Source organism: Salvelinus fontinalis, chromosome 7 (assembly GCF_029448725.1).
Source record: "Salvelinus fontinalis isolate EN_2023a chromosome 7, ASM2944872v1, whole genome shotgun sequence".
Taxonomy (NCBI): Eukaryota; Metazoa; Chordata; class Actinopteri; order Salmoniformes; family Salmonidae; genus Salvelinus; species Salvelinus fontinalis.
In genome coordinates, this window is record NC_074671.1 from 47,882,395 (window position 1) to 47,894,204 (window position 11,810).

Consider the following 11,810-nt stretch of genomic DNA (forward strand, 5'->3'; position numbering starts at 1 on the left):
TGTAAACCTGGAAGCTCAAATCCACAAATTCAGCTCAAAGTCATAATGCCATACAAAAGAATGGTATTCAAACAATAGTGTATATTGACCATTTTAACATGGTAAAAGACTGGCATAGCCATCAATGGTGAATTCTGTGTGAGAATACAGTGGAGTGAGAGGGTGAAAAAGAGCCTATTGGTCAGTGTGCTGGACTGGCAGGGTGGTTGACCAGAGGCACTAGGCCCTCCCCACACCAACTATAAAAGCCTATACTCTTTGTCCGTCCACAGCCACTACTCACTCTCATCTGCAAATAACCTTTGTTCCAGTCCGAGACACACTGGTAAGTCAAGATGTTCTACTGTATCTGCTGTTTCTAAATTGAGTTGATCTTAAACTGGAGCCATTCGTTCATGGACTTTGATTTAGGGATTTGTATAGTGTAATGACAGGCTTAAAAAGGTTATTTTTAAATTGTACGAGTATCTTGATTACTCCCCGCTAATCACTGGGCTGTCCTTTTTTTGTTGTTGTTGAGAGAGAGGTCTGAGAGATAGAATGTCATCATCTGATGTATTGAAGTTACGTGACTGCTTACAGGTGTAGGATCTTCATGTTTTATTCGCCCTGTTGCAGGTTCCTCCAATGAAGGAACAGTCAAACTTGTAGTATTTTTGAGGTTTAAAAATACTTTGGAAGTTTGTTATTTCCACTTTGAAATTTCAGACTTGATTTTCCCTGATGAGAAATGTATCAACCCCTACAAAAAAGTCCGTTAGTTATTATCCACATAATAATTCATATTTCCTGTTGCTGCAGGACTATTTTCCTGCTGTAGCAAACTCAAATGAATTAAGATCCTACATCTGTACCTGTTGTTTATGTCACACACTAGGCCTAGAGATGAATAGCTTTTTGCTCTACTTTGTAGATCACATTACAAACCACAATGACTGACCTGGAGAGTTCACTGGCCACCATCATGGAGGTGTTCCATAAGTACGCAGAGAAAGAAGGGGACAAGCACAAACTGAAGAAAAGTGAACTGAAAGACTTGATCAATGAGGAGCTACCAGCCCTTACAGGGGTGAGTAAATCCCGACCATATTTTCACTACAATATTTCATACGTCATTGTTTAAATTGAACATGCAGTTTGGATCTAGGCTATGATTAAATCATTTCACAGACTTTGTTGCACTAAGCTCACGAGGCATTTATACATTATTATTCTAGAATCAATGGGTGAAATGACCATAAAACCAGCCGTAAATATTGCGGAATGCACCTTTAGTCAATCAAATATGACCTTATCTATCTACTGTTTTTGCTCTCAGCAAGTGAAGGACCAGGCCACTATGGACAGTTTGATGGAGAGCCTGGACACGGACGGAGACTCGGAATTGGACTTCCAAGAGTTCATGACATTTATCACCATGGTAACTGTCTGTTGCCATGATTTCTGCGAGCACCATGAGGACGAGTAGCTAGGCACCAGTTAAACAAGAGAGATGGGGAGAGAGAAAGCGAGTAAATTATGAAGTAGGAACTTTAGTTTGATAAAAAACTTAAATGTCAATGAAAACTTTGTATTTTGCCTGTTGGTCCCATTTAGTTTCAATAGGTTTCTCATACCCTGTTTGCCTACAAAGGGCTAACGCACTTTGTTTCATTGCCTGTGTCTCGTCAGAGTTGACAAAACCAAATTGGTTTAGTACTGAAACTTCATAGAATAGCTTTTGCCAACAAAGCATAGAGCACTTTCCTTGTTATACTGTAAAGCTAAGAACCAAGGTAATAGATTCATGCATTTCTGCGGCTCTAAATTGGTTCAATTGCTATCACTAACAATGCATGTATAATCAGCTACATTGGACATGGTTTGGCAAGTAAAACAAGAATCCTCCAGTTTGATTCTGACCCCCCAAAAGATGCTGTTGAATTCCAGCCATTATCTTGAACTGAATTCTGTTTTGATGAAAGTGGTTTTCAAATTGAACTGTGCTTTGTGAGACGCCATTAAAAGTTTAACACAGATAATCAATAAAGATGATCAACTGAATACACGCACATACTTTTCACCAGTTACACCATGCCCTTTTCACTTGAGATTCATACAATTCATAGTTCTGTCTCCTGTAGAAAAGTTGTGATGTGTACCCCTAAGAGGCAGTGTTGCTCCATGACAAAAGCATTGGCACCTACTGGATGTAAGGACTATGTCAAATATACTGAATCAGTGACACAGAGAATGTATGCATCTTCCTGATGCATCTTCAGTAAACATCTCTACGCGATCATGACTGCGTGCCATACGTGCTACCTCTTGATGTCTGTTGCCAATTCTGTGTTTTAACTGTATTGGGAATGAAGAGACAGTGCAAGCAAAGTCTACCGAGCCAATGGCAACCCTCTCCTGGGAGACCATGTTCTCAGAACGTATATACACGACGGCTGGCAACAATATGAGGTTTTTCTCTCTGGAAAAAGTAGTCAATCAAAACACCTTTTGGAATGGACACGTAAAGGGTCAATCGTTTGGTGACGCGACGGGTGAAACATGGGCAACATTGATCAGTTAACTGTGGTAGAAGCACAATTACTGTAGATAGATGATGTACAAATACACAAACATGTAGCCACTGAGAATGGATTCTTCTATCATTCGGAATCGATGGTGCTGTCAGCTGCGTCATGCACCCCGATTATCGGGGGGGGGGGGGGGGGGGGGGCATTTTCCTCTGCATCTCTGCTAAAAGCTGCGTAAAAGATTGAAAGGAACGTGAGTCGTATTCAGTACATTTAGTTTTTGCTTGCTTTTCTGAAGTCTACCAACATGGCCAGCTAAGAGAGTTAAACGAGCTAGATACTCTAACTTGATAGTCTGAAATGGCTTCTTCCTGTGGACACGACACCGCTGGGTACAGTATACTTATTGTGGAAATAAAATGTAAAAAGTATTTATGCAAGCGGGACATAAAAGCCTCATTTAAACACCATTCAACACAGGCTGCTGCATCTGGTGCTGAACATAATAATACGGTAGAGAGAGCTGCCTCAGCCCCAGTGTGAGACCAGGATATAAAGGGGATGGGCAGTGCGCCAAAACTCTGAGGGAACATTGTGAGTTGGCAAGTAGCTTGTTTTTGCTCCTCAATAGAGACAGACATTAATGGCATTTGGGAAAAGTTTAATTGGACTATCAATCTCTGACGCACTTACTCGATGGATTCCTGGTCCTTTGGACACGACTAGGCAAGATGCATGTGTTGAGTATGAGAATAGACAGCAGAATGTTACTATGCACACCGGTGCATCTGTTAAAACATGCATGCACTTGTTGAGCGAGTGCATGATCACAAAATGCATCCTTCTTACTGGTTGTGGCCATCTTAATTGGCAGGGCTTCATTGGATGAGGGCCTGTGGTATATCCCTGCTACCCTTTGAGCGGGCGCAGGCGGAGAGATCTACGGATGTGGTGCTGTCGTCTCCTCTGTCAAAGGCGTAGTAAACTGCCTATTAAAGATTCTCTCCGAGGTACACTGTCGCGCACCTTATTCAAAGAGCAAAATGACCTTTGAACCAGGAATGCAACAGTATGTGTGCGCCTACGCTGTTCAGATCTGCCTGTGGTGGTCACACCAACAACAAAAAACGTCTGCTTGGCTATGGTGTCTAATGAGTCAGTCCAATTTGGAGCATATTGTTCAATATAAACGGCAATAATAAGAATCGTGAAGCTGCTCATCAGTCCCATCAGGCCCTTTAACATATCCCAAGGAGCCGCAGGTAACAGGTGGGCTTGAATATTGTAGAGTAGACGTGTTGTGGAAATGGATTGTTGAGACACCAACAGATGGTCCAAAAATAACTCCAGCTGTTTCATTACTTGAGTGGACTGTAATAGACCTTATTCACGTGGGATATTCCCACTGGAATCAGATCATATACATATGTATTGGCGTCGTCTCCATACACAGCTCCTTACATGATAGATCTCGTATCCATCCACATCCATCCAGACATTAGCTGGAACATAGAGATGGGACCTCCTTCTAATCTCTCCATAATTCTTTGCAATCTAGATTACATTATGCTACTCTTGGTAAACAGAGGGATTAGTAACTGTACAGGTGTTTTTGTCCTGGACAGTTTTTGTCCTGGAGCTGATCATTATACGCCTTCAATTCCTGTTCTATTCAAAGATGACAAAGCATAAATTCGCAGATAATGTTTTGGGTTTATTTATGATACATGAACTGCTGGTGCAGTGTGTGTGTGTGTGTGTGTGTGTGTGTGTGTGTGTGTGTGTGTGTGTGTGTGTGTGTGTGTGTGTGTGTGTGTGTGTGTGCGTGTGCGTGTGCGTGTGCGTGTGTGTGTGTTGAGTAATACTGTTCCTGATCCAACAATGCGCCTAGCCGGACAATATATTGAGTTCCACTGCAATTCATTCTGGGAGTTGATCTAGGAGAGCTGTAATGGGGGCTCTGTGGGGTAAATTGTATGCCACTTAAATTCCCATCAACCCATCTGTTCTGTTTATTACCCCCTGTTGAAGTTTGGACATTGGACGTGACGTTTCAACGCTGAAATACTGTGGAAAAACCATCTCTGTAGAAGCTACCTATAAATATGACAATGACATACTGTGGGATCAAATGATGCAATGACAATATTCCCTGTGTTAATAGGTTGTTAATGGGCTATCAGCATGTCGCAGTGTCAGGCTTCTCTCTTTACATGTGTCCCAAATAGCACCCTATTCCCTATTTAGTGCACTGATTTTGACCAGGGCCCATAGGGTAGCGCACGAAAGAAGTGCAATATGTAGGGAATATGGTACCATTTGGGACGTATCCATTGTGTCTCTGCAAAACATTGTCGTGGCATGACAGTGCATCTCCCCTGTTGGGACCAGCAAGGTCTAAAGTGGAAATGGGGAGCATTGTCACTTTGGTGGGTCGATTGCTTGTTCCTTTTCCCATAGTCACCAACTGAGGAACCATCTGTTTCATGGAACTAGATTGGTTACCACAATGGGACACAATGACAATTACTGACATAGACTGACGCAGACTGACTGACTGTGGGACTTTAATTAATGACAGTCAGGCACCAATGGTGACTTTCCTTTCATGACGTACAGTATATGTAAAAAAAAAATATTAATATTAACCTCTCCAATGCGAGAAATGGTAACAGCGATTCTAAGGAACCAAGAGCATTAAAAAAAATCTCCATTGGGCGATGGTATTGTCAGCCACGGGTGGTTTTTGGCTGACTGTCACAGATTGGCATTTATTGTCATGAATCTTGACCTGGAGGCAGCTCTGCAGAGTTGTCACTAGCTAGCACAGCCACAAAGTAATACAATTAAGAACAAAAAGCATCTTTACAATATAGCCAATTTTGACTGGGCCATCTGGTTTAAATCGCTCAGGTCTGCCTCCAGGGAAGATTAGTGACAATAAACGTCAAGCTGCCCCTGGGTCCGGCCGTGGAAAAATGTCAGTGACAACTTGTTACTTTTTAACTCTGGACAAGTCCCCCACTTTATCATCACCACAAAGGTAAAAATTTGTGTTGCAGGTAAGCCGACTGATTCATTGAAATAATGAGTGACTGACAGATTAAGAAAACATCGCCCCGGGGCAAGCATAACAGTATGTTCCAGTCCGTCCACCCCTGAGACAACATCAATATTATCAAGTGTCAAATATCTTAAGATCTGTTCTACAGGGAGAAGAATACAAATCTAAATCTATTGAATAAAGTGAACATGAACTCGGTTCCCCGTGGACAAAACTGGTTGGAAGGACATCAGTTTGACCAGGCTGCTGTTAGCTTTTAATCCACAAAAAGTGAAGCTTTAGCGAAAAGTTAAGAGTCATGGTTAATGACACCTAATCAGTTGCATTCAATGTACAGAGCAATTGCGTCAACGTCGAAGCGTATTTGAAATGAATCAACAGGCTTCTGGTTTGAACAATGAATAGTTTTGTACACTGGTTTGGAGGAAATATTTCCTTTCAGCCACAATTGGTATCTGTTTTTTAGTAAGGGAGAAAATAAAAGTTTCATTTCAAATCGCTATATATCCATTTTCAGAAATGTTGGTAAATTAACTTTTATTGTTTAAAAGGATCCAACCCTTTGTTACTTACAACCTCATGCTAATCACATTAGCCTATGGTAGCTAAAATATATAGCATTTTACAAAACTAATTCTGAAATGTACGAATGAAAAATCTGAGAACAGTAATATTTGACACACACACAAAGCAATAATTTCTGATGAAAAAACACATGTGAAACATTTTGGGATATTGTGTTCAGGAAATAAACTACACTATAAATCCTGCTGGTCCAGTGATAAATGACCTGTATCATCTATCAGCCATGCAGATAGATCTCCAGTGATCTGTAGTGGCCTTGTAAACAGTGCAGCAGATGCAGATGTGGGCCAGAGGACAGTGACAGCCCCAGGTATGAAAGCCACATGGACATTTAAATCCATAATCCTCTAAATCCCTCTATAGGGAGTGACTTCCACAGCAGGGTGGGACTCAAGGATGATCTCTCTTCCTCTGTTTCCAAGGATAATAAAAAAGTACTAAGTCTGGCCGAGGTACAAGGATAAGCATACGATAAACATACATCAGGCCGATCTGCACCAGATAAGACTACTACTGGGGTGAAAATTTGTTTTTTTTTTGTCCAGGGATATGCTTAATCTGGGTCTGGTAAACTCCCAAACAACATTGTTTTTCTGATACCATTGGAGCTGTTTTGAGAATGATTATAGCCCCTGACAGGAGAGCTATATTTATGTCATTATATTAATTCCATAAAATCGTGCATGTGGGTCAGGGTTGTCATCTGGGGACTATGAAGACTAATCATCAAGTTATCGCTGCGTTTACTGTAAAGCACTTTTTTTGTGTGACAATTAACCTTTGCTTAGTGGAGTCATCATGGTGTCATTATGTTGGCATGGCCAGATGACTCTTGGCTTCTGGAATAATCAACCGTTAACATTTTTGTAATGGCATTTTGACGAAAGCTGCAGCAACATCGGTCATTGTTCTAGTTGTGGATCATTAGGATAATATCGCTATCGTGACGCCATTACAGGCATACAGATCTACAGATCATAGACTGGTTTTGTACAGGCGAGAGGACTATATTCTACTTGTTAAACTCAGATTGTCTGTCATCCTTGAACAAGTACCGATCTATAATCTGAGATCTTGAATTTGAAGTGCACACTGCAAAGCTTCCAAAGTCTGTGTTTAGCCCCACAAACACTTGCTTTAACGTTAAAACTCTGTGGACACATAAACTAATGACTTACATATCTGAGAGCACAGTTGTACCCCTGGTATTCAAACATCAACAACATAGACAAACTAGGTAGACTTTACCCTTACACAATGCAATCTGCTCAAATGTTCCTGTGAGGTTGCAGAGCAGGTGGAATGTAGAGAGTTATGAGGATAGCTTGGCTTCTCTGTGACATTCGTTAATGTAACTGGCGTCCCCCGGGTTTTACATCCAATCTGCAGGTACCAGCCTGAGGCAATAAAGTCCATTTAGACTAAAAGTAGGCTAAAGTTATCTGGACTGAAATTTCAAATTAATAAAACATTAATGACAATATGATTTATCCAAGGTTGGATGTTCAGACTTTAATCAGATAGCAGGTCTTACGAAGGGTCATATTACATATTATTAATAGATTGTCTATTGAATGGCATGTGTAATGATGATATCGGGGATATGACCTGCCATTATATGATATTCATACATGGAATCAGGCTATTGGACCTCTATTATAAAGGTTTCTCTATATTTAAAATGAATTGAACACTTAGGCAGTGAATGTCTTTGCCACAAGTCCATCAACAGGTTCCTTGCACATCTCCAATATTTGGAGAAACTGTTAGAGGGCCTGGTTGTTGGTTGTACCGTCTCATGTATAACCGACCCATTGGCACATCATGCCTGGCTGTGTTTAAACGAAGGCAACCAAACTGATTGATCAACCGTCCAAATGAAATAATACTGTCTCCTGCTGCTGCTGGGCAGGGTAGTGGGCAGTTGCGCACTGGAGCTGTCTCATGCCCAGAGCAGATGATCACTCATGGCCAGATCATTTCCCCCCTCGCCTCAACTGACAGCTTCTTAGGAACCCAGCCATATTTCACATTACAGCAATGAAATAGTGAAATATAAATGATAATCTGACATAGACATGTGGACATGCACGGGAAGCACACGGACACACACACCTAAAGCTAATACCCACACACAGATTTGTTTGAGGACACAATCGTGGATGTCTCTGGAACGCTGTATCCTGCCCTCCCCTGGGCATCCCCTTCCATCATGCTCTCTCAGTCCTTGGATAAACAGACATCCCGCCAGGTCCGCCTGAAATTGATTGTGCGTTTGCTGAGATTAAAGTGCTCTCTGGGAACACGACGTGGGGAGGCTATTGAAAAATGGTAATGAAATTAATGGAAGCATGAACATGCACTGTTACAGAAAACTGTCATAATAACGGTATAATCAACAGTAAAAAAAAAAGCTTAAATGTTTTACTACGGCATACTGTAAATTGTGTTGCATTGTGGGGAAATTGCTGTGTTTCGAATGGTACTGTAATTCTACCCCACAGAATACAGTACCGTATCTGTAGAAGGCCAAAAACCTTCTGACCACTAGTGGGTGCATGGTATTGTTGTTTCTGTTTGATTAACATATTTTGAGGTATGCCTTGTAAGAGGCTATGTTTGTTGCACCCGTGAGTGAGAATGCTGTAACCAATTTAACTCATGTGGTTATGGTGCCCCATCAATTTAATATGTATACCGGACAGAGTGGAGTGGCAGCAAGTCATTAAATGGTTGAGCATTGTAATGTGTATGCTGGGAGTGGGGAAGCAAGTGCAAGGAGTGCAAATGTAATAATAAATAGACCATAGTACAAAATGATCATCACGAAAAGCGCACAGTCATGAAAGAGAAACAGAGTCGATAGCGCCTCAGGAAAGAACCAAGGGGAGTGAGAGATATAGTGGAGGTAGTCAGGAAGGTGAAGGAGTCCAGGTGAGTGTCATGAGGCGCAGGTGCGTGTAACGATGGTGGCAAGTGTTGCGTAATGATGAGACAACTGGCGACGTTGAGCGCCGGAGAGGGGGAGCGGGACTAAACGTGACAAGCATTTTGCCATGTCCTTTTGGTCTGTTTTGCCCTGTAGCTGCTGCCAGTTTGGAAACCGTTTTTAAGGCCTCTAGAAGTGCAAGTTATATAAAACACCAAATATGCATTAATATGCTGCAATGCGTTAACACTATACCTAGCAGCACACCTGCATGCACCAATCACTTGTAATTACAGTAAAATACTGTGAAATATAAACTCCTCCCCTAAATCAATTTCATTCGTTCATCCATTCATTTATTCATTCATTCGTTCCGATTACGCTAGCATTGACTTTTTTTTTTTTTACAGTATAATACAGTCAATTTTACATTATTGCAGTGTGTGTCATTGCACAGTACTTGCTTTTGTACCGTATTTATATTACAGAAGGTGCACTGTAATATGAAATACAGAATTTTACTTGCCACCGAGCTGCCTGTAAATGCAAATCAAATCAAATTGTATTAGTCACGTGCACCGAATACAGCAGGTGTAGACCTTACAGTGAAATGCTTACTTACGAGCCCCTAACAACAATGCAGTTAAAAAAAATACAAATAAAATACGAATAATAAGAAGAAATGAAAGTAACAAGTACTTAATTAAAGAGCAGCAGTAAAATAACAATAGCAAGGCTATATACAGGAGGGTATCGGTAAAGAGTTAGCATACCGGTTAGTCGAGGTAATTGAGGTAATATGTACATGTAGGTAGAGTTATTAAAGTGACTATACATAGTGTCGTGTCTTTGGCATCATTAAAGTGAAGACTTATTTTATCAAATCAATTCTCTGTAGTTATTATTGCGTGATTAAAGTAATCGTGTAAATGTAATTAACTAGGAAGTCGGGGAATCAAGGAAAATCTTCAGATTGCAAAGTTATAATTTTCCCAATATAACTCCAGATATATTAATATCTGATCAATTAGTCTTCTAATTAATGAATTATTCTTTATCTCACGTTAGTCTCATTCCAAACGTCATAAATTGTTGCTTATCTGCACAAAATCAGCCTTTACTATGAATCATCCATACATCAATTGTCTTAATTATTTATTTACTAACTAACTAAATAATCACAAAAATGCATAAACAAACAACACAGTAGATATGGTTACAAGGAAATGATAGAGGAGGTTCCCTAGTGGGCTAAGCCGATATGATGGCTTGGTTGACAAGGGGAAGTGGGTGTGGACTGAGAAGGGCGGGAAAGACAAAAATGAGTCACTACACAGTTGATAATTATATTAATTGAAATGCTAATCCTTTGCACATGAACGCTCACTCATTCGGGAATAATTGCAATCAATATATATTTACGCTCAGTGTGGCATCGTGATCTCTGTTGAAATCGTCGGTCTTTCTGTTGGAAAGCTTCTCTCTGCTTCCCTAGAGTCTTTCGTGGTTAGAATGGATACTTCAGAGTACCATTCAGAAATGTTTTTATAGTATACTTGTTTCGGCGGTTGTCGGTCTTCGCATGTCAGGTTGACATCATTTCTAGCTGCAGACTAGTAATTAGTATCGAAGATTTGCTCTTAGTCTGTCGGGATCGATAGTCTCAGAGTTTAACCATTTCCACCCATGTAGCCAATGCTCCACGTGGTACGGTTAGGAATTCAACAACCATTACAACCTTAGCTTAAACAGAAGTTTTTGTGGTCTCTACTCAATTCTTTGCCCCTCAGCTGACCGAGGTATGCATGGTCTCAAGAGGATTTCTTCAGGAGGGTTTTTTATTTGTAACAGTAGAAAAGGGCTGTTCCATGACGCCAGATCACATCGGTGCTCATGGAGGCGGGCCAATGACTTATTTAAACTTTAAAGGGAATACAATTCTTTCACATTAACAGTTTAAAATCACATTACATAATTTCACAAATAGTTTAATCTATACTCATTAATTTTATACAATAATTAGATGCAAACCTCATAACGGAGGCTCCTGTATTAACAGAGTTATGGTAATGTGGCTGTATTGTCTTTCATGAGGTCACAAACATGAAACAAAACGGACCGGGTTGTAGCTGGCTTCTCCACCGACCGTTTACACATTCTCCAAACATGGATATTGTTCAGTTCTCAAGTTCTGTGATGTAGAAGAAGTTCCTTTGTTCTCTCTATGTGTCTCTTTCTGCATGGCCAGGAGGAGAGAGTCTCCTCCAGGAATTTACGACCTTGTAACGGCAGATTTCCTCCTCTTCGTCCGAAGAGGATGTGTAGCAGGGATCGGACCAAAACGCAGCGTGGTAAGTGTCCATGTTTAAATAGAATCAACTGAACATGACACAATACAAAATAACAAAGTGAATCTAACCGAAAACAGTCCCGTGTGGCACAAACACTGACACAGGAAACAAACACCCACAAACCAACAGTGAAAACAGGCTACCTAAATATGGTTCCCAATCAGAGACAATGAAAAACACCTGCCTCTGATTGAGAACCATATCAGGCCAAATGACAAACTTAAACATAGAAACACAGAACATAGACTGCCCACCCCAACTCACACCCTGACCATACTAACTAAAGACAACACAAAGGAAAATAAAGGTCAGAACGTGATATACCTGAGATAACAGAACCTGGGTGTTGGAGGAAGAGAGGGGGAAGCCAC

The 11,810-nt window shown here is 40.8% G+C and overlaps 1 protein-coding gene across 1 annotated transcript; it reads left to right on the forward strand.

Moving 5' to 3' along the window:
- Positions 1–217: 217 nt before the first annotated feature.
- On the forward strand, positions 218–2,043 carry LOC129859554 (protein S100-B-like). Its single transcript, XM_055929447.1, has 3 exons — positions 218–325; positions 914–1,069; positions 1,319–2,043. The coding sequence occupies exons 2-3, from the start codon at positions 932–934 to the stop codon at positions 1,466–1,468; spliced, it is 288 nt and encodes a 95-aa protein (XP_055785422.1). The 5' UTR covers positions 218–325; positions 914–931; the 3' UTR covers positions 1,469–2,043.
- The last annotated feature ends 9,767 nt before the right edge of the window (positions 2,044–11,810 follow it).